This window comes from Crassostrea angulata, chromosome 7 (assembly GCF_025612915.1).
Source record: "Crassostrea angulata isolate pt1a10 chromosome 7, ASM2561291v2, whole genome shotgun sequence".
Lineage (NCBI taxonomy): Eukaryota > Metazoa > Mollusca > Bivalvia > Ostreida > Ostreidae > Magallana > Magallana angulata.
In genome coordinates, this window is record NC_069117.1 from 31,163,466 (window position 1) to 31,187,257 (window position 23,792).

General features: G+C 33.9%; 1 protein-coding gene across 4 annotated transcripts; it reads right to left on the minus strand.

Annotated features, from left to right (window-relative positions):
• Positions 1 to 843: 843 nt before the first annotated feature.
• LOC128192727 (ubiquitin carboxyl-terminal hydrolase 37-like) lies at positions 844 to 20,778 on the minus strand. 4 transcript variants are annotated; one of them, XM_052865659.1, is made up of 22 exons: positions 20,643 to 20,778; positions 13,146 to 13,325; positions 12,576 to 12,777; positions 12,099 to 12,198; positions 11,822 to 11,893; positions 11,423 to 11,566; positions 11,135 to 11,269; positions 9,873 to 10,007; positions 9,659 to 9,785; positions 9,269 to 9,447; positions 9,067 to 9,132; positions 8,734 to 8,865; positions 7,002 to 7,166; positions 5,335 to 5,403; positions 5,074 to 5,194; positions 4,880 to 4,990; positions 3,190 to 3,295; positions 2,505 to 3,053; positions 2,092 to 2,207; positions 1,818 to 1,887; positions 1,144 to 1,282; positions 844 to 991 (listed from the first exon to the last, which is right to left on the minus strand). In XM_052865659.1, exons 2-22 carry the CDS (start codon positions 13,305 to 13,307, stop codon positions 928 to 930), a joined length of 2,964 nt encoding a protein of 987 aa, XP_052721619.1. In that variant the 5' UTR covers positions 13,308 to 13,325; positions 20,643 to 20,778; the 3' UTR covers positions 844 to 927. The 4 variants fall into 4 exon arrangements, with proteins under 4 accessions (XP_052721619.1, XP_052721620.1, XP_052721616.1 ...); XM_052865660.1 differs by having other exon boundaries at positions 3,190 to 3,292; positions 12,096 to 12,198; XM_052865656.1 differs by having other exon boundaries at positions 12,096 to 12,198.
• Positions 20,779 to 23,792: the final 3,014 nt, after the last annotated feature.

Consider the following 23,792-nt stretch of genomic DNA (forward strand, 5'->3'; position numbering starts at 1 on the left):
CTGAGGAATAAAATATTGCCCAAAGCGGAGGAAAATTTTTTTGGTCTTTAAAGGCAAATCTGACGCCAATTTCTTGATCTAGAAAAATCCCATTCCAGGGCCAGTTTTCTCACCTCTGCACAATCTTGCTGCTTTATTCGAGGGGTGTCCAGTGACCTTGAATCAAGTTTAGAGGTTATTTACCGTTAAAACAGTCAAAACAGACCTCTGTAAAAAATCAATTTTCTTGGTCCAATCTGTCTCCGACTTTACCAGAAGACTACCAGTAACTAGGCAAAAGTGTGCTGATTTCTCAGTCAAATGTCGCGTTCATGACACACTTTTGTGCTACATCCTTGATCAAATTCTTATTTTTCTTGTCTTCAGATGATCAGATATCTGCCCTTTGAACTACACCCTTTAAATGCTTGGTGATAGAGTTAGGTCAAATTAAAGTCTGTTCCTCTATTTAGTCTAAGTGGGGGCCCTGGGCCCTTTAAGATAGTTATGGTCTCAATGATATCATTTTGTCTGTTCAAGTCTGCATGAGTTCATAGCCCAAAACAAAGTTAGAGAAGAGGGTTTTAAAAATTCACCTTATATTTCACAAGGTGATGAATTCTTAAATGTTGGATATCAGAACAACTTACTTTGCTTAGAGTTAATAAGAAAAATATTGGCATTTTCCTCATTTACTCAGAGCAAAGTAAGTTAAGTAACTATTCATTTTTGTATAGTATAGAAATAATGATCTCTTTTAGAATTGTCATTCCTCCATATTTGGATCATAAATTTACAGTAAAGGAAGAGTCCAAATATTTTACAAAAGACTGCAAAAAGGGCTATCACAACAAAACAAATTAACAATTGTTAAATTTACTTTTATAAAAATAAATAACGTCAATATACTATTTCATGTACATATCCACGTATTGTCCAAAAAACAAATCATTTTAATTCAATGGGAGTATTGTGTTTCTCAAAATGCTCGGCAAGGTCTTCATAAATATCCCTGAAAAAGATGAAAAGCATAGATGTACAAACTAACAATGTTTTCATCTGAAGTTCATGTAATACAATGTGAACAATCATTCTACCATATAAATGAATAAACTTCCTTAGCTTTTATTTAATGTCATCTTCTGCATGAAGTAAACAACTTACTTGTTGAGGTAGAAGAATATGTATCCACTTCTCTCTCGACTGGACCTGATTTCTGATTCTGTTGTCTTGGAAACACGAGAATCATCAAAGCTGTACCAGCACCTTTTCTCAGCATCAAACACATCACTGATGTAATGGCCTGTGAGGAGACAAAAATATACATCTTCATTATAAGAATAATCACCATTATGTTCGTAATTTTATCTTTACATATCTGCATGTACATGTAACATGGAAATCCCTAGTCCTTGCCCTTGTGCCTCTGGGTGCAACAAGGACTAGGTAATTAGGTAGTTACGTACAATGTATTGCATATCGGTATATTAGGAAAAGTTTCAAAAAAGGTATGTGCAACACACAAATATTGGTTGTAAATAAAAATCATTTATCAGATGTATGGTACTGTATACAGGATTATTTTCACTTCATTTCTTATTTTGTCCTTCTTCACTTACAACTGGTTTCGCCCCGTCTTAAATTCGCCTAGAAACTACAATATAGGATAGATGCTTTTCTTATTAACAGTAATAAAAAAAATGAAGTAAAATTCGCCTCTTGATGAGACGAAAGAGGCAAAAATAAACTGGGGGTGAATATATCTATGTATTCAATACATGGTTTACCCACATGTAGGTATATATATAATTCACTGTTTTTGCTCCTGTGACACTCACCAACAAAAGAGCTGGCTCCTATGTGATTAACCACACTGACCAGGCGGTATGACTGAGGCAGCTCTCCTTTCTATAATCCAAATGCCAATTATTAAAAATTTTCTAGCTTGTTTTGAACTTTAATACGACATATACACCTATATGTACAATATATCTATTAAAGTAAAACTGAATGATACTTATGTTTGTTTGATTAATATCAGTTGGTAAGTTTCCTTTTTTTTAAATAGAAAATATAAAGAACAACCATAATAAAAAATGTATGAACACGAACCTCATTACACACAACTGGAAGGTCCTCAATCAGACAGGTGTCCTCCTCTGATGGTTCTGAGGGCTTCTTGTTCTCCTTGTCATCTGAGGCCCAAGGTTCATCAAGCAGCATCACATCTACATGTATCAAGACATGTAATTTAATCACAAAATACTTAGGAGGGCAAAAAACATTCATTCTTCAATTGAACAATACTTTGTGGAAAAAAACCGATACATTTCTAAATATAGGTACTATTAAAGCAATTCTGAGAGCAAAAACAAATTTCATTATTTAATACTGACCAATTCTGAGAGAAAAAATCATTGATACTGAGGTTCTAAGTATTGAAATGTAATCAAAAGCATTTTGAGAAACAAATTGTATGCATGACTGACAAGCGAGTAAGGACCTAAACATGTGTTATTATGTACCTTTATCAAAGTCATCATCATCAAACATGGATTTGAAATCATTCTCGGAACTCAACTTGGGCACAAAGCCGTTGTGTTGTGAATTGCCACCATTCAGCTGGACAAGAGACTTCCCGCTGCCCACTTCATTTCCATTACAGTCCGTTGCATCAGTGACACATTTACATTCACTGTCCATGGAGACGTCTTTGTCTTTGGTTTTATCACATACGCTGCATTTTTCTTGCTTTGTAAAGTACTTTGACCTGCAAGCTACAAAGTCTTCAGCAGTGTTCTCCCCAGTAGCCTTCTCAAGTGGGTCTCCATTCTCGAGTCCATTCTGTAGACAGCTTTCATACACTATTGCACTGCACTGTTTGATCAGATCCCCACCCTTGTTGTGTTGTGTCTGCTCTGTGATTCTTGAGCCAGAGGCCTCTGTATAATACCTTTCCTCTTCTTCTTCAGGATCAGGTAAGTAGTTGGCTTGGGCAAAGTCCCTCATGCTCTCTTCAATAGCTATTCTCATCTGCTCCTCCTCAGACATTCCATTTAGACTTGATCCATAATCTGCGTACAACATGTACTGGTATTAATAAAGCAACTTCGAAATGCCATTTTCTTGCTAAAATTTTATACCATTTTATAATCCCCTTTCTAATTTTTTGAACCCCTTATTTCATGTGTACCAAATAGTTCAACAAACCGTGATCAGACTGGGGGTTTTCAGACTCCATTCGACTCATTTCTAATGCCTTTTGAAAATCTGAGTCCTCATGCCCTCCATCTACCTCATCTGTATATTGCTGCTGCTGTCGAAAGAAAACATTGTTTTAATTCAGGATATTCACCCTCCCCACTCCTCTTCAATAGAAAGAGTTTGGGGGATTTTATTTTCAAAACAAGAAATCTGTGAGCCAATGCTCACTAGTGATACCCCCGCTCTGATGTGAATATGCAAAATAAGCAAAGTCGACATTTAACAGAAAGCTGGCATCCGATTGGTACAAAAATATATCCCACAATATGGCATGCCTAAACAAATAGTGTGTTAAAATTTCAAGCATCTGCGATAAATAGCTGCTGAGAAATCTTTGACGGAAATTTGTTTGAAAATTTTGGCTAAAATAAACAAAGTACTCATTCAACAGGAAGATGACATCCGATTGGTACTAAAATATATCCCACAATATGGCATGCCTTGACAAAGACTGTGTAAAAATTTCAAGCATCTACGATAAATAGCTGCTGAGAAATCTTTGACGAAATTTGTTTGAAAATTTCGGCAAAAAATAAACAAAGTCATTATTTAACAGGAAGTTGACGTCTGATTGATACAAAAATATATCCCACAATATGGCATGCCTTAACAAACGCTGTGTTAAAATTTCAAGCATCTGCGATAAATAGCTGCTGAGAAATCTTTGACGAAAATTTGTTTGAAAATTTTGGCTAAAAATAAACAAAGTCGTCATTTAACAGGAAGTTGACACCTGATTGGTACAGAAATATATCCCACAATATGGCATGCCTAAACAAATAGTGTGTTAAAATCTTAAGCATCTGCTATAAATAGTTGCTGAGAATTCTTTGACGGAAATTTGCTTGAAAATTTTGGCAAAAAATAAACAAAGTCGTCATTTAACAGGAAGTTGACGTCTGATTGGTACAAAAATACATCCCACGATATAGCATGCCTATACAAATACTGTGTAAAAATTTCAAGCATCTGCGATAAACAGTTGCTGAGAATTCTTTGACGGAAATTTGTTTGAAAATTTTTGCTAAAAATAAACAAAGTTGTCATTTAACAGGAAGTTGACGTCTGATTGGTACAAAAATATATCCCACGATATAGCATGCCTATACAAATACCGTGTTAAAATTTCAAGCATCTGCGATAAACAGTTGCTGAGAAATCTTTGACAAAAATTTGTTTGAAAATTTTGGTTAAAAAATAAGCAAAGTCGTCATTTAACAGGAAGTTGACGTCCGATTAGTACAAAAATATATCCCACCATATGGTATGCCTATACAAATACTGTGTAAAAATTTCAAGCATCTGCGATAAACAGTTGCTGAGAAATCTTTGACGAAAATTTGTTTGAAAATTTTGGTTAAAAAATAAGCAAAGTCGTCATTTAACAGGAAGTTGACGTCCGATTGGTACAAAAATATATCCCACAATATGGCATGCCTTAACAAACGCTGTGTTAAAATTTCAAGCATCTGCGATAAATAGTTGCTGAGATAAATGCGACAGAAATTTTTGTTACGGACGGACAGACAGACGGACAGACAGACAGACGGACAGACGGACGGACAGACAGACACACAAGGGTAAAACAGTATACCCCCTCTCCTTCGGAGCGGGGGTATAATAATATAATTTATACCTGTGCTCTTTCATTAGCTTCTTGTAGAGATAATTCCAAGGCTTTGGCCAAATCTGGGTCTTCCTGTGTATCAGCTAGGGTCAAAGTTTTAAAAGGCTCTCTTTCTTTCTCCTTTAAATAAAGCATACTCTTTCAGTTTCTAACACTCCCATTATAAACATTTTGACTGAGGGGTGACATTGTTTTTGCCTTACCGTCGTCTCCAATTTATCCTGATTCTCATCCAACTTTGGTTTCTTACTAGGAGAACTTGAAATTGACAGATCATCATCAGATTCAAAAAGGGGGAGAACTCTTGACTTTTTAAATCTAAAACTGAAAGAACAAGAATTCTACTTAATACGTTTGAAAACTTTTATCTAACACAGAAGGTACAAAAAAAATCAATTAAATACATTTAGAATACATAGAATCGCTGAAAAATTCGGTTAGCATAATTGAGTGAAATTTTAAACCTGTTGTTCATGTCAAGCCTTCTTCGAGGAGTACTCTCTTTAGGGGATTCAAGCAAACTTTTCTGTGGGCTGAAACACAAAAATTGCATGTAGCAAATTCCATAATAGCATAATATTTCTTAGCTTAATCTTTGAAAGACAGCTTTGTCTTTCTACACTTAAGGTAATTATCCATACGTCACAAAACAACGTCTGACGTAATTCACGCGTTATTACGTTTTTTCCGTGCCCGATCTAATCGAAACCTAACGCTACGGTGTACATGTGTTTCAAAACAAAAAATCAAGCTGATCTAGAAATTAATTCAAAACAAATCTATTAAAAATCCTGAAAACTGCAATCAATTAGCCTATTACTCAGCGAAATGAAAATTTGACTGGGTCGTGTCGATTGAGTACTCGTTTTGAAAATATAGACCGCTTACTTTTGTCCTGCATAAACATCAATTCATTACAAGGCTGAACTTAATCCAATTCTTTGAACATTAATCCCTGAAAGTCCATAAACATCCAAAATGAAATCCTGACCGAGATCTATATATATTCCAGTGCATAAATAAGGGAGATAAATACACAAGGGGAAATAATTTGACTTACTTCATCTTTATCCTATATTCGCTTAGCAACGAGCATAGATATATTTTCAACAACAAAAAATGTTTTTAGAATTAAAATCATGCGCTGAAAAAAAGTTATTTCATTTTAAGAACAGTCTTTAAAACCATTAAAAAAAGGTTGAATAGAGGCTCTGTCTTAAAGGCATATCAGGTAGTTAGCATTATCCACGCGTGTGACTGCAATTTCTAAATACCGATCTCGATCCATAATACTTACCGATATCCAAAGATACAATCTTTTGCGGTTTAAATAATACAGATTAATCAACAGTTTGTTTAAATCATGTTTTCTAATTAACAATAATTTTAACATATTTTTTTAGAATGATGAAATAATAAACCTATGCACAATTTAAATTTTACGGATCTTTTTTCAAAATATATATTTTAATGATTTTTACCCAAAATACGCCCATTGTGATCCTGAAAAGGCCGGTCCCTTGGGTAAATTTATTTCCAGTTGATTAAGGGCGTTAAGGTTTAAATAATATCAAAATTTTAGAGAATTCTGTACGTAAATAAAATTATAAGAGCTTAAATTCTCTTTGAAAATTTATTTCATTTTATCTCATTTGTATGCGGATTTATCTTTTTTTGATAAATAAGCAAGTGTAACATAAAAATTTTTGATTTGAAATAATAATTCCTTTATTTTACATAGGATATAAGTCAAAAAATGATTTTGTGAAATTCAAATTTCAGGCTTAGGCTTATATTCTCTATGTATGAAAAAGCGCCATTTTCTGCAATCGGTTCTATTTTTAGCAACGACCCTAGCTCTTATAATACCGATGGACCACCCAACAGGGTAAAATTTGATGAGAAGATATCCTCAGATACATGTTTGAAAAATATGAAAAAATTCTGTACGCATTTTATTTATCTAGTGGGGTATGGACCATTACCTTAAATATTCTTTTGGTAAAATCTAATCAACATTTATATTAGCTATGCTGCAATTAATACACATGGTTGAAGAGGGTCTACAGAGCTGAAGTACATTTAGTTTGCCTCCACAAGGACATCATTATCTTTTTATGATATACTCTACCTGGGCAGAGGAAGGGGAGCATGGATGGGGTAGGGTTTGCTTGTCTCCTCATTGCAGTGTGTAGAGAGGCTCAGAAACTTTGGAATAACAATGTTCTGCAACATCTTGGACTGGACTGATGACCCAGAATTGTAGTTGTAGCGCTTCAGATGCAATATTAAAACCCTGAACAATTGAAAGTGTTGGTTAATGCATGTTCACTACTTTAGTTTTTTCAGTGACTGGGCCAGCATTTTTTTATTTTTAGGTTTACAAACAACAAAATGATAAAGTTCCGTAGGAGGAGGAAATAAAAAAAAAATAAAAATCTCTTTTGACCTACAATTTTTTTAATTTTAGGTTTACGAACCACAAAATTGTAAAGTTCTTTAGGAGAAAAAAAACCTTTTATGACATCATCTTTATTCTAATAATATAATGAATGACAACTTCATGATAGTGGTGTGTAACTGCATCAAGTGTAGCATGTGAAAAGTATGTCATCTGTGTAACATATCACTGAAATAGTACAATAGAATATTAGACATACAGCTTTGATATTACATGTACATATAGCAATGTCAGGGGTGTGCAATTACAAAATTTGGCCACAAAGTTACTAGCCCAAGATTCAAAGATACTAGTCAGACTATTGTCGGACATATCAACATTTCATTAAAAAAAAAACCCTAAATTTTATTTACATAAAGTCATAATGTTTTCTCCTGTATGATACTAGTATATAATTATTAATATACAAAATATTTATTACTTTCATGTTTTCTGCAGTTAAAAAATATTCAACTTCATTGATCTCTCACATTTTATTTACAAAATTGGTTGGGGTGTTTATATGTGAGAAAACTCAAACATAACATTGTGAATGTGAACAGACTCTATAAAATCACTGCAACGTATTTTATCCTGTTGAATTTCCATGTACAAAGTACAACTATGCAATTAATTATGTAATGGTAAATTTTAATTGAAAATAACAGAAAATGCACAAACAATAATATGATATTTTTTTTAATTCACTAGGCAGGTCACTTTAAAATGTGTTCATGAGAATAGTTACTGCAGAAATTTATAATCTCTCTCTCTCTCTCTCTCTCTCTGTGTAAAATAAATTTTTAAAAAGGCCAATGAATACATATGCCAATTCAACACAAAAAGAAAGGGAATCATTTTACAGTGATGTACTTGAAAACAGCTGCACAGGTAACTATCGAAGCCATGTTCAGTGAGGTGTGACTATCTCGTCTAGCCACTGGTCAACACTGTCGGTAAAACTTCAAAGTATGAAACTTACAGCAGAGTGTTTGTAGAAGCTTCTCTGAAGAATGTAGCACGAGAAAAAGATGCGTAAGAAATTTTTAGGCTATCATGACACAAAAAGAGCAGATTTTATGCCTCTGTGATAACAATGACGATACACTTTTCCTACTAGGAAAAATTTGCTGTCGGGGAGAAAAAAAAGATCTTTTTTGTAATTTTATTTTTTTTCTAAAAACTCAGAAAACCGAGCAGCGGGTTTGTAAACCTAAAAATAAAAAAATGCTGGCCCTAATGTTAATATATAGATATTTCAATCTCAGGGAATTTTCATACTTTTAATAAGTTAAGATTGCTCAAGATACACCTTCCTCACCAACAATACTATTATTTTTCACTTTGGGTTGCCAGGATTTTTTTTTTAAACTGAAAACTCATGAATATAGTTACTAGTAACCATTACCATTCTGGTATTTACCTTGGGAGCTTGGTGAATTTATGGGATACTTCTGCCTTACAACATCCACACTTCTCACACTTGTACTCTATGGACTCTTTTCTAAAGAACAGATCCAGAGCATGCTGTATGGTACAGGGAGTAGACCCAGCCCTGTTCATAAAAAGTAATTTTTTTTTTCATATTCCTATTAACATAAAAACAGGTACATGTACATATATGTGTTGTTCCTTGCTGTACTACTAACCAGCCAATAAAACCTCCCTAGTCTAGTAAAGTATTTAAAAACACACAATATCCAATGTTCATTATTTCAAATTATTTACTAAATTTTACTCGAATCAAAGTGTTTACCTCCTCCTTGGCATCTCCAATGACAGGTCATAAAACTGCTCTGCTTTTGTCACTTCCTCTGGACAACTGAAAAGTAAACCCTATACTCAGAACAGGTACATAGCACTGCATTACTCTAATCACAACTGATATCAAAAGTCATGAACTCTTATAATACTATGCATCAATTTAAACCAAAGATTTGGAGATCACTGGTGCATACTTTGAGCAGGAAATGGTATGGGTAACTTCAAATTCAAAATTCTGAAGTGTTGGATTGACGACTTCCATGCCTTCAGTTACTTCCCTTGGGCTGCGACTAGGACTGGGTGTAGACTTCATGACTTTTGCTACTTCCTCTTTAAGTTGATCTAAAACCTGGCTCAGAAATTCATGGGCATCCTGCCAAAGAGAAAGCTGACTTTCTTCAGTACCTATCATATATCAATATAATTACTATATGATTGTTGTATATTGCTTATGTATTTTTGGTACATTCCGTAAGTTTTTTTTTTAATTTCAAATAATGCATAAACATGTTAAAATAAGCTCCCCCTGACTTCGTCTTGGTGAGCTAAAAAAGTTTCCTGATTCCTAATAAACCAAATCTTACATGTTGCTGATAGCCAGAGAACCGTTTGGCACTTGATGAAATGGCTTGTTTGACACTCCTGAGCAGATCTCGCTTAGCAATGTCAGACACAATCCGTTTCCGAGATCCATGCAGTCGCACCAAGGACCTGAAATACAAAGTGAAGCTTGTCAACGTGACCTTAAACAGCTGAAGATGAGATTGACAATAGATGATATAACAGTAAAACACTGACTGGTAGAGCGACTGCTGAGGTAGACTTCTGGAGATTCTACGGCTGATGTGGACTAGGTCTCTTGTAAAAGGTTCCAGGTGAAAGAGAGCTTGTAGAATTGCATTCATATAACAGGTGTTACCAAGGTTGGAAAAACTGCAAAAATGTAGCTTCTTGTGAGGACAAAATCATAATCAAAGGCCGGAACGGCCACAAAGGCGTCGAGCTGACATTTTTTTCTTTTATATAGAATGATACCAATAATTTAAATTTCTGTACTAATAGTCATATCAAATGATATTAGACTTAGAATAGAAAGTATATGAATTATGTTTTCTGCTGCTTTAAAAACAAAAATCAGTATATTTTCTTATAAAATAGGTAGTGGTGCTTTTTTAATACAATAACTCATCATAATTGCAAAAATCGAAGAAATTCCAAAGTTCAAAAATAATTTGTTTCTTTCTGCTTCAAACAGTCTTTGAACAACTTTCACAGGTTCATAATTTGAATACATTAACAGTGTGTCCCTAATTATAATAATAAAACCTACATTTATTTATTTCAATTCCCGTTTGAAACAAGATTTCCTATGGTATGGTTATTTACAAACAAATCCACAACACGTGCTATCTAAAATGCTCGACCAAACTAACTGCATTATCGAGTTTATTTTTTGCAACGAAATTACTAGATACGTTTATCGCTTACATTTATTTTGGAGACCGTGCCCGATAACAAATAAATTTACATCTAAAATGTTATTTCTATCGGGCACGGTCTCCAATTAAAATGTAAGCGATAAACTAAAATAATATCTAGTGAATCTTTACACTTAGGCCTGATTGTATTCATCCGCCATTTCTTGATTAAGCAAATTTATTCTTATGCAATGAGTTGTCAATCACCAGGGAGGCAAAGTTGGGTTTTTTGTACACAATTTAGTTGAATAAATGGAATAAAAAATTTTGTAATACGTTTAATACTTTTAGGAACTTATTTCTTATGCGCATTTAAAAGGCGGTTCAGCGCGTGAATTTTTGGACGATTGCCAATCCGGACGATCGCTAGAAGGCTGCCGAGCATTAGCTCGACGCCTTAATAAATTAAAGGACTGTATAAAATCTGCAGTAAGTTTGAGAAAAAGTACCAATGAACATGGTTTGGTTTTAAATCTAATAATGTGTCAAGTTCTTACAACATGCAAATGTTAAGTTTAACCCCCCCCCCCCCCCCCCCCCTTTAAAAAAAAACCCATCAAATTAATCAATGGATCAAAATACCCTGAGAGTTGGTTATTTTCCTTCTGAGGCAACGAGAGCTTGTTTTTGGACCAGGAATAGTTGACCCCAGTAGAGAGCCTGGGGGTAGGGTCTGGCATTAAGTCCAGTCTCTTACTGGCACTTGCTGTACCCACACTGTAATACAAATATAAAACGTTCACAAATAGTTTCATATTAATGTATACATACCATAAAGAATAATACATGTATGTACAAAACTAAATTGGGATCATCATTTGCAATTACTGATGATATACACTCATTTTTTATGTTGGAAACTTGTCCTACCTTGACAAGGAGTGTCCTGAGAAAGGGGAGTGTTTAGAAGACATGTAAAACTTGGGAGTAGGGAAAGAGTCCACAGAACCAGATTGCTTGGTTACAGCGTTGCTCTTTTCCAAGCCGCGGTACAAAAAGTTCTCTTTATCTGAACTAAAAGAAAAAAATTTAATCTTTATAATTTAATCATAGTGGAACCATGTGTGTATATATGTGAAAATTTATAAATTTCATTTATTTCACACTACATGCCAAAAGAAATCTCTGTAAAACCACAGCTTTTGAAAATAAATTACTTATTCGTGTAATATGAGGTACATGTACAGCAACTGCACAATGCTGAAGTTTTATTACATTTGACATGTATAGATTAGTAAAGGGGGCAAGATGATGACAGAACTTTATTACCCGACATTCTCTTTGAACTCCTCATCACAGTATAATGATGGTTGTTCTTCTTTTCTTGGAGGTTCTTTCATGCTGCAAATAATATTCTTATTCTATATTTTCAAAAGTATTTCATTTCAAAGATTCAAGCACATCACAGCATTCAAAATTCTCCAACAAAAACAGTTTTAACTTTTTTAAGAAATGTGTGTTACCAAAAGTATTTAAGAGTCCATGAACTATCTATGATATGACAAAGAAATAGAACATACAATCAAAAACGAATGATACTAGCTACCTTGTGAACTGTTTTGATGGTGTATCTCTCGAGAAAGTTTTCACATTTGTTGACATTGGACTGTCTCCTAGAAGACCAGTCCTTGAAACAGTACTTTTATCTATAAATAACAAATGTAACCAATCATATTTCTTTACATCATTTCTGTGATTGACTTAGCAATTTTAAACATGGACTATAGGTAGTTTTGTTAAACAGCAATGTGACAAAACCTTTTATTTCACTGTCAGCAATTCAGTCATGACTCAATGATATCACCAAGATTTTTTTTACTCTAAAGCTGTGCCCACTTAAACTGTACATATTTTGTTTGAGACCAGTGTCATTTAGAACTTGTGTTGATTGAAGAGGTAGATACATGTACACGTAGGTACATTATGTCAGATTTCCAAGGTCTTATAAAAATGGCGCTATATGGATGTCTTAAACAACTAGTATGGAAAATAAAAAATATTTTTTTCACAACCAGCTCTATACCTTTACAAGGAGTTTGTGACTGCTCAATTTTGTTTTTCTTGATATCTTGCATGACAGCATCAAATTCTCTAGTCTTTACTAAACTTCTGGTGTCGGGCTTAAAGTATATGTTGCATGCTCCTCCTCCTTTCGTATGCATGAAAAGTTCAATGAAGTAAATTTTCTCCTTCAGAAGAATCTTTTTGATTGTGTTACTGTTAATCTGCAAATAAACGAAAAAAAAAAGGATTAAAATACTGTTATAATGAAATATATTATTCTTTTGAATACACTGGAAAGTTTCAAGTTTCCATCAGTTTACCTAACTAATATTTAAATTTTATGATCTTATTTAATTTATTTATTTTATGAAATAAGGTACCATATACAAATTCTATGGAGTACTAAAAGGCTTTAACATCTTTCAGAGTCAAGCCTTTCAAGATATGCATTACTTACTGGTAAATGCAAGACATTCATATTACATTAGAAAACTACAATCTTTTTATTCATAATGTTGGTGCTAGATCAACATTGAAGATTATTACCGGTAACCACCAACATTTGGGCTTCGCTTTATATTCCATGTACCTGAAAAGACTGAACTGGCCCCCTCCTATTACAATTGATGTGAAGATCTAGTTTCCAACAACCATCTTTTGAGTGTAAAACCATGGTTCCTTGTTTCCAGTTGGTTGTTCCAGACTCCAGACCGGAGTATTTCAGCTCACCAATGATCTCTAGACGGGCCATTGTTTTGTCTGACACAATCTGTTAAAAAAGAATTACCAGTAAACATAATTATGACAATCAAAAAGTTATATTTTACTATCTTAGCAACAGTTGCGTTCCGATTGTAGCAAGAAGAGGAAATCATCAATTATGTTATTTCATCTAGATAACGTTTACAATTATACAGTTTCCTTGCTATTTGATTAGTCATTGAAATTATTCACTGGCAATATTTTATTTCCCTTTGCAGTTAGTCTTAGAGCTCCTTTGGTGTTATTATAGTCACTACAACTATAATTCAAATAAATCTAACTTGCTTACTAACAACAAACAATGCATTGCTGACAAACACAGTTTTCTTTGATGTAATATCTATTTCAAATACTGATCTTTAACTGTTCAGAGAATAGCAATTTATTGTTCTCTTTGACAGAAAGAGCCTATATTTCTCTCCACAGCAACTATTTTCCTTGGTTTTCCCGACTCCTGAGGAGAAAAAAGTTACTGTCTCAGGGATAATAATAAGGGTTGGATACTGGTACACGGTACCAATACCGTACCGAATAGTTGCTTTAAAAATTTAATTTAATACAGGTACTAATAACGGTATTTCTGAATCTTTGAAATTTTTTTATACACATAAAATGATTTATAAAAAAAACGATTTAAGACTCACTAAAATCGAATTCTCCGGTTGCTTTAAAAATACCGGTAAAATACCGTTTCATTTAATACCGGTACTAATAACAGTATTTCTGCATCTTTGAAACCTTTTTATACATTTAAAATGATTTATAAACAAGAGGCCCATGGGCCACATCGCTCACCTGAGGAACAATAGGTATGATAAAATCAGCTTAATGGAGTCATAATACAAACTATCTGGACAATGTACAATAATACATGTAGATCCTGTATAAATAAAATCCATTTTCCCCAGGATATTCTTATGTTTATAATCATTAGTCCCTTTTCTAACAAGATGATTTTATAGTCATATCATATGTTGAGTATTGCAGTTCTCAAAAAGATCCTTAACAATAGTTTATATATTAGATATAAACGTACATCAAACTCTGAACCTTCTCGGGAGGCCAAAGAATTGTCCTGGGGCCAAAGTCTTAACAATTATAAAGAAACATCTGGTTGATTAGTTTCTGAGAAGATTTTTAAAGATTTACCCTATATATTCCTTTGTTAAACTTTGACCCCCCCATTGTGGCCCCACCCTACCCCTGGGGATCATGATTTTCACAACTATGAATCTACACTACCTGAGGATGCTTTCACACAAGTTTCAGCTTTCCTGGCTGATTAGTTTCTGAGAAGAAGATTTTTAAAGATTTACTCTGTTTATTCCTATGTAAAACATCGACCTCCCATTGTGGCCCAAACCTACCCCCAGGGTTATGATTTTCACAAATTTGAATCTACACTACCTGAGGATGCTTCCACACAAGTTTCAGCTTTCCTGGCTGATTAGTTTCTGAGAAGAAGAAATTTTAAAGATTTACTCTATATAATCATATGTTAAACTTCGACCCCCCATTGTGGCCCCACCGTACCCCCAGGGGTTATCATTTTCACAACTTTGAATCAACACTACCTGAGGATGCTTCCGAAGAAGTTTCAGCTTTCCTGGCTAATTAGTTTCTGAGAAGAAGATTTTTAAAGATTTACCCTATATATTCCTTTGTTAAACTTTGACCCCCCCATTGTGGCCCCACCCTACCCCTGGGGATCATGATTTTCACAACTATGAATGTACACTACCTGAGGATGCTTTCACATAAGTTTCAGCTTTCCTGGCTGATTAGTTTCTGAGAAGAAGATTTTTAAAGATTTAATCTGTTTATTCCTATGTAAAACATCGACCCCCATTGTGGCCCCACCGTACCCCTGGGGGTCATGATTTTCACAACTATGCATCTACACTACCTGAGGATGCTTTCACACAAGTTTCAGCTTTCCTGGCTGATTAGTTTCTGAGAAGAAGATTTTTAAAGATTTCTCTATATATTCCTATGTTAAACTTCGATCCCCCATTGTGGCCCCACCGAACCCTGGGGGTCATGATTTTCACAACTTTGAATCTACACTACCTGAGGGTCCTTCCACACAAGTGTCAGCTTTCCTGGCCGATTAGTTTCTGAGAAGAAGATTTTTAAAGATTTATTAAGGTCTTCCGTTTCCAACGGAAGACCTTATTGTTTTCGTACTGTTTATTATTATTTTTTTTTTCCAAATTTTGTGCACGCGATTTCTCGAAAACTACTCAACCAATCTGAACAATTTTTTCACAGATGATGGGAAATTATCTGAATTTTATATGTTTTTGAATTTTTTGTCGTCGTCACTTCCGGTCCGGATTTACGGTCGATTTTGTAATTTTTTACGACCAATTTTGTGCAGAGTTGATCTCAGAAACTATCAGAGATATGATTATGAAATTTTCAGGATAGGTAGTCTATAGTCTGCAGTTGTGCACTATTAGTTTGTTTTACGCCAGTGGCGCCATTTCTTTGAGCTCGCCTGGGCACGAAAATTGGGTACGAATTTTTATCCAAAATTTTTATACGTTTTGATCTGTATCTTTTTATCAGTTGGTATTTTGTTAAGACATATATAACAAAAGTGGTAGAAAATTAAAAGTTCTTTTCAACAGAATCAAGAAAAAGGGGCTGGCCCCTTAAATTAGGGGCCAAGACACTCGTAAACTCTATGAGAAATAGCTTAAAAATGATAAAGATTTTGTAATGCATTATAGAAGCAAAGTTGTTGATTGTAGCAATATCTATCAGGTAAAATCATTGCAACGCCCATTTATGACGTAATTAGGGTTTTTTAGGGGCCAGAGTACTTAAAAGTTTATCACGATATAACTAGAGAAGGAGACATATTTTCTTAAGTATTGTAGAAAAGAAAATGTCTGTCTTAATAAAAATAATCAATTTCACTAATCAAAACACCATTGTCTGTCCCCATTAAGGATCTATAGGGCTGGCCCCTAAAATATTCAATAATTTGTATCTCAAAAATGGAAAACAATTTTAGATAGGTGTAAGAACAAAAAATGTTATTATTCGTGAGACCTTTCGAATGATCTCAAGAGAAAGGAGCTGGCCCCTTAAATTAGGGGCCAAGACATTCGTAAAATCTATTACAGATAACGTAAAAACGATAGAGATTTTGTAATGCATTATAGAAGCAAAGTTGTTATTCATTACAATATATATCAGAAAAATCATTGCCACGTCCATTTATTACGTAATTATGGATTTTTATTGGCCAAAGTACTAAAGCTTTGACGCAATATATCTAGAGAAGGAGACATATTTTGTTAATCATTGTAGATGAGAAAATATCTGTATTGATGATTCTAATCGATTCCATTAATCAAAACACCAATGTCTGTCCCCATTAAGGAACTAGAGGGCTGGCCCCTAAAATATTCTATCATTTGTAATTATAAAATGAACAACAATTCTAGATAAGTGTAAGAACAAAAAATGTTATAATTCGTAAGACCTTTCCAATAAACTCAAAAAAGGGGGGCTGACCCCTTTATTTAGGGGTCAAGACTGTCGTAAACTCTATTACAGATAACTTAAAAACGATACAGATTTTGTAATGCATTGTAGGAACAAAGTTATTGATCGTAAAAATTTCAGTTTGTAAAACTCATTTCCAAACCCATTGATGACGTAATTAGGGATTTTAGGGGACAAAAATCTTACATCTTTAATGTTCTGTATGAGAAAAAGCAAAACTCTTTGTTAAGCATTTTAAAGGATAATGACAATCGTTCACATTTGCTGAAGGGAGTGGTTGAGGGGAATTCTGAAATTTCATTGATATTTTAATGCTATCGTTTAAAAATTGAACGGAAGACCTACTCGTTACTCGTAACAAGATCGTATCTAGTTCTATATATATTCCTATGTAAAACTTCGATCCTTCATTGTGGCCCCACCCTACCTCCGGGGATCATGATTTTCACAAATTTGTATCTACATTACCTGATGATGCTTTTACACAAGTTTCAGCTTTCCTGGCTGATTAGTTTCTGAGGAGAAGATTTTTAAAGATTTACTCTATATATTCATTTGTTAAACTTCGACCCCCAATTGTGGCCCCACCCTCAGGTGAGCTAAAAAGGTTAAGTTTACAATACAATAAGTTGTTAAAGTTGGTTTCTGGAAGAACAGACTTTGAAAATTTTCTTAATAAATATTGACAAATTTTTTACCTTTTTAAGCTTTAGTTTTTAAGATCTGTGTACAAACATAGAATTGTGAGCAAATCTCTGTATCTTGCTTATAATTCGAAATTTAACACTCAAATATGGTTGGTAAATAGAAATTGTAAACAATTAAACACAAGAAACATGCACTACATGTATAACAAATAAAGAACACAATTTATTTTTTCGAAATGAATCATATATATACATGTATATACCTACATATTTCCGTCAGCGATATCAAACTCTAATTAAACTGAATAAACTCGAGAAAATGCCGAGCATCTCAACAAAACCTATTGCATTAATCTACATGTACCATTACGCAAAAGATAATGCCGAATTACCGATAGAATGAATTGTATTTCAGTACCCCTACATCCGATTTTGCTTAATTTGCGCAGGTAAACAGTTAACTGTTTGATTTACCGAAGTCTCTGTTTGATTTGATACGTAAAAATCACGAAATACAGACGATAGTTTCCAGGTTACAAAGCATAATGAGAACGAAACGAAAATCAGAACAAGCTAACACCAACGTCATGTGTGAAAACTGTCAACGCATTGAAATATTTAGCCTCAATTTACTTCACAAAATCGGCACCAATATATTTTGTATGTTTCAAAATTTCCCTTCATACGCGAACTGTTGCACAACAAGCAAAGTCATCATAGTCAGATCGACCCTTTTTCGTATAATGTCATGGCTGCTTTAAACAAAGAACCTCGTTTTAGAAGTATGGAATCATTTTACCTGATGCCGAACCCGAAGCTATTAAACTGATTGATTCCTTTATTATTATTTTCGTAATAACTCAGATTTGAAACAGAATTACCACTTAATTTTTGCAATTTATATTTTCCTTCCCATAAGGATAATTTATGCTAACCTAGGTTGAATTTGCCTCGGTAGTTCTTGAGAAGAAGATTTTTAAAAATGCACCCCCCCTTTTTCTACAGTTTCAAGGTTTTCTCCGCTTTGAATACAGATCAAACTTTTATTTCTGCAATTTATATTCGCCCTCCCATAAGGATGCTTTGTGCCAAATTTGGTTGAAATTGGATAAGCGGTGTTAGAGAAGAAGTTCAAAATGTAAAAAGTTTACAGACGGACAAACAGACGGACGGACAGACGGACGACGGACAAAATGTGATCAGAATAGCTCACTTGAGCTTTCAGCTCAGGTGAGCTAAAAAACGATTTAAGACTCGCTAAAATCGAATTCTCTGCGTATTAAAAGGATAGGCTAATTAACGAAATATGTGCTTTATCATTCTTATTACAATACTTGATTCGACTGCCAATACTTTAATAAATCAATACATAATTTAAAAAAAAAGAAAAATACATTTACAATAATAGTGTTTAAATTTTATTCTGACAATAAATGTAAATTAAAGACAATATAGCGCAAAAGTTTTTTATCTATTTCCGTTCTATTTTCTGATGTTTCGTCAATTAGTGCGACCAAACAATGGCTGACAATAGGGTAAAGCGCTCGGCTGTCTAGTCTCATTTCAGTAGGAAATCAGATGGTGGTGTTTGCAACCATTGTCAGTTATTTTGCCTGGGAAAAGGGGGAAACACCAGTATTTTAACTAAACATTTGAGAATCAGATTCAATTTATTTGTTTGTTAATCTTTTTATTAAAAGATTGAAGCATCAACATAGTTTGTAAACTCGTATGTTATTTTGAATATAATATGTAAACAGTGTGACTGTTGGACAGAGCGCAAATTTAACACAATGCAGTTTGATTTTTGTAGAGCAAAATTTATTTGAAATGCACACAGTAGGATCCGCCTTGTTGCCTACTCAAATCATTAGCCAAAGTTAAACTAAACGTCGCGTGCTCAGTCTACAATATGACGTCATGTTTCAGACGTAAAACGTACACGTTTTGTCTTCGGAAATAGCCGAAGAGAGTAACGTTATTCCGAACTTTTTTTTATTTCTCCTTTCATTGTTTATCAATTTAATTCATATAAATGCCGCGGTAATAAAACTGAATACTTTATTCACTATCTAAAAGATCAGTTCCTTGATGTTAAAGTTTTTATTTTCCATCTGATAATTTGATAAGACATACATAGAACAAGTCGTGTTTCCTGATTGAAGCACTATTGAAACTTATCTGGTGTCCTCTTTTATTTATTTTAATTCAAATTACCTTTCATTGAAACACTGGAAAATTTTAATCGAGTTTAGGGACAATAAACATCGATAAGTATCAGTCAATCAATGAGCGAACTAACTTTTTAAAAACAAAATGGCTGCCAATATGGCGGCGCCCAGGGCTGGAAGAAATTATTTTTCGCCTTAGTACCCCTGATTCAACTTTCATTTTTCACTGATTTTGTTATATATACATGTTACCATTAATCCTCGCTTCGCGAGGCGGGCTTTGCCCGCCTCTCGCTGCGCTCGGTATGATACTATTTTTATAAATTATAACACTGAAAGATCAAAAACACATTTATTGAATTAAATAAAATCATCATTTTCATTTATTAAGGTCTAGTACCGTATCGTTAAAAATACTGTATCGTTTCAAAAATACCGGTATGGTATCGTACCGTTTCATCCTTAACGGTATCCAACCCTAACAATAATAGTGACTATTGTTCTTTTAGCCAGTAAATAACTATAGTCCTATTAGTATAGTATGTATGATAATGCATACGTAAAGGAGGAAAAACTATAAGATTTTACTGAAAAATTAAGAACGCAGATGATTATGGAATTCTTTGACTAAAATCTTTAAGGGATTTGTTTATCTAGACATTTGAGATAGTCACATGGTTCTTCTTTAACTTAAAGTTTAAGTCTCCAAATGAAAGAACTTAGACACCAACAGGTGGTTATGGCGAGCAGTACAAAGGTAAAATAGTAATACACTGACATCTTTCTCTTCGTTCGAGTATCTCTTTTATAAAAAAGTTGATTGGCAAAGTTCAAACAAAGTCACTATCTTTTAATGAAGGTAAATGCTCTATGTTTTCCCGTTTCTAATTTACAAATATGACAAATTAATTGTTAAACGATCCCCCAAATACACATCTCGTAAGAATCAAACAATTGAGGTGACAAAGAATAAATACAAACCTTTACCTGTTAAATATCAGGATAATTCTTTGAACATATCAGTCAATTCTCGTCACTACTTTTGACATAAGACGGGTTTTTTATTCCTTTTCTCTGTTTTCACTTTGTTGACAAAATGCCGCTTGCACGCGGGAAAACTGGACTTCCGCTTGAAAGCTAACGACCGGATAAAAACGAAATAACATATCACTGCTCTTTCTAATTTATACACACTTTAATTTCACTTTAATACCGGCTGTATTAATCGATATATTTACGTTTAATAGTAAAATGACTCATACATATATAAATAAAAAGGGTATTTGTTTGGCAAGCTTTGTTAGATACGTATAACTGTAATACTTTATTTCCTGTGCCACACAGGGCGGAAAAAGAATAAATTAAAGTAAAATCATCTATTCCAATTGTGATGATATCCGAGTATTCAGTTGAATTTGGGATCTCATTTACCGTATTTTCATTATACTTGAAAAATAGGCATTGTCTACAATAAAAGTTGATGTGTGTGCGATAGCACCACAAACAAAAAGTGATATCAGATATTAGGTTTGGAGATATCATCATGTTCTAAAAGCTGGATAAGCATCTGCGACATCACGTACTCGTAAAAGTGATATCATTTTTTTTTAAATTTTGAATAGGTGACATAACTAGCTTTTTGAATTGAGCTCGATTCACATGATCCTCGAAAAGCTTCGGCAAAATCAGCTTTATATTTCAGTGTTCTTTTTCTCTCACGTTGTAAAAAAATAATAGCCAGCCATTATTCTAGTTCACTGCAACTAAGAAAAAGGTATACCTTGGCTGGCTTTGGGCAGACAGCTTTGTTCTCAAACACGAGTTATCACAACTCTTCAAGAATTAAGCTTTTAATTGCTATTTTATTAGAATGCATCATTGATTTAGTAATGTCAGAACCTACTGAATTTGATAGACAAAATTGTCGCAAATCTTTTATTGTATAAAAGTACATATATAGTTTTGAAACACTGCAAAGATCAATACATTTTAAAATTGACACTCTTTTCTCTTTTTTATGAAAAAGTCCTGAGTTAAATATTGTTAAACAAAAGTAATACATTCAAGAAGTTTCAATCTAAATCTGGAATAAACCACATACATGTAGAATCATAATTCAGATCTGTAAAAAAAAAAAGAAGAGAAGTAGTATGTAGGTTTCCATCTTCCGATTATTGTTCTAGTAAATTCCCATTCACTCATTTCCTATGCTGATCAAATTATTATATATATACATGCGCGGATCTAGAGGGGGGGGGTCGGGGGGGTCCCGACCCCCCCTGGAAAATGAAAATTTATTAAATTTACATAGTAAAATTATCGCGAAAATATGCCTCGGACCCCCCCCTGGCAAACACAATTATCCTTCGGACCCCCCCCCCCTGGAAAAATTTTCTGGATCCGCGCATGTATATACACACAGTGACACGTGCATTCATGATGGCACTTTCAGCAGATACAGGTATCCGACTACAAGCATATTTTTCCTCAAAGAAGCTAGGATATATTCATTCCTCTGCAATGTTTGACAAATCAAATTATTAAGTATAATTTCGATGGCCAGTTGCAGTGACACTATCTGACGATTGAGAGTCGAATGGTCAGCTCAGCTGCTGGTAGCTGGAATACTGTCACAAATGAATAATATAGATAAAATACCAATAGTCCAAATTAATCCATTTCTTTACTTTAAAGATGCAGTTCGCCCGAGCTGTTCGGATGAAAAAATATATAAATACCAATATCTTTATTGAATACTTTCATCGATCGTATAAGTATTCAGCAAGTAGTGGAAAATCGAATGTATACATGATTAGATATGAGTATACCATAAACCATCACAACATGTAGAATACGTTTAGAACTTGTTGTATTTGCTGATTTCCTTTTCGAGATCAGTGTTATCGTGTTCGACAGCAACCGAAAGTCGTCTGCTCCTCCACAATCCCGTGCGCTTGTTTTCGAATTCTCCAATACAGAAGACGATTGCGACGAAAAGTGCGCTTATGCCCAGAAGAACCAGGGTGAATACCGCTACCATGATCTCCTTCTCTTGAAAACTTTTCGGTGGTTCCGTGTTTTGATTGGCGGCTCCAGTTTGTCCTTGCGTAGATGAAACCCCTGGTTGAGTTGAAGAGATGCCACTCGGGGAATTCGAAGTCGACATTGACATCACCATTGTCAAATTCATCACCAAGAAAATGATTAAACTCCTCATTTTGCCAAATTACGGATATCCTCTCTAATGAGAAAACACGCCTTTTTTTTCTTTCTCGTATACTTTAAATTAGGATGCTAGAAATTATTATCGATTCGAGTAGCAACTTTATGTTTAAACATCGCACAAGAAAAATCTGAGTTAAATTTTGGTGAAATGTCGACAGTAAGTATATGGTCCCCACTGAACATTGTTTACAAATCTATCCATGTGAAGGGGAATTCAATTTTACTAAGGGTCATAATTTATCGCCCGAAAGATAAATAGGACCTTGTCATAAAGATTGTGGATGGACGTTTGAATAAAGTTGTTATTTAATAAGACTATAACGGTTATAAAAGGCGAATACATTAAAGAAAAAGACCAAAAAAAAATATCGGTGAGAAAGGAAGAAACTCTCTAATTAAGAGACGAAATGGTATTAGTCAGACCGTTGAAAACCTTATCATTCTCTTCTGCTAAGCCCATGCATCATCTTGATAAGGTTTAAAGATGTGACCCGTCATTTGAGGACAGTGTTATAAACACAGCGTTGGCGACCAGGTATTATGGTCATACTGCATGCCGCTCAAATTCGTCAATAGGTATACAGTTTCGAATAAAATATTTTACTTTTATAGGAATTGAGAGAAATCAACGAATAAAATAGGATTCTTGGTCGATGCAATAAATAGATCTATATTTATTTATGTAATCACCGTTTTCGAATTTCAATTTGTATGATATTTGACTGTTAAATTAAAAACAAAAATGTTTAAAAAGGTAGCAAAATAAAAAAAAATCAGACTAATATCGTACAATAACTTATAAAATGTATTTCTTATGTAGTTTAATGATTGAGAATGAGAAAGTAACAAATATTGTTTCCGTATATAGTAGATTATATAGCGCATGAAAGGCAAGGAAAGTAAGAGCCGCAT

Bases quoted from the DNA above. Each gene is read 5' to 3' on its own strand.
- LOC128192727 (XM_052865656.1), bottom strand. From the start codon at position 13,307: ATGGCCCGTCTAGAGATCATTGGTGAGCTGAAATACTCCGGTCTGGAG. The intron at 9,133-9,268 runs GTATGCACCAGT...TTTACTTTTCAG, and splicing joins CATACCATTTCCTGCTCAAA to TTGTCCAGAGGAAGTGACAA. The intron at 4,991-5,073 runs GTAAGGCAAAAA...CTTTATTTAAAG, and splicing joins AGGATAAATTGGAGACGACG to GAGAAAGAAAGAGAGCCTTT.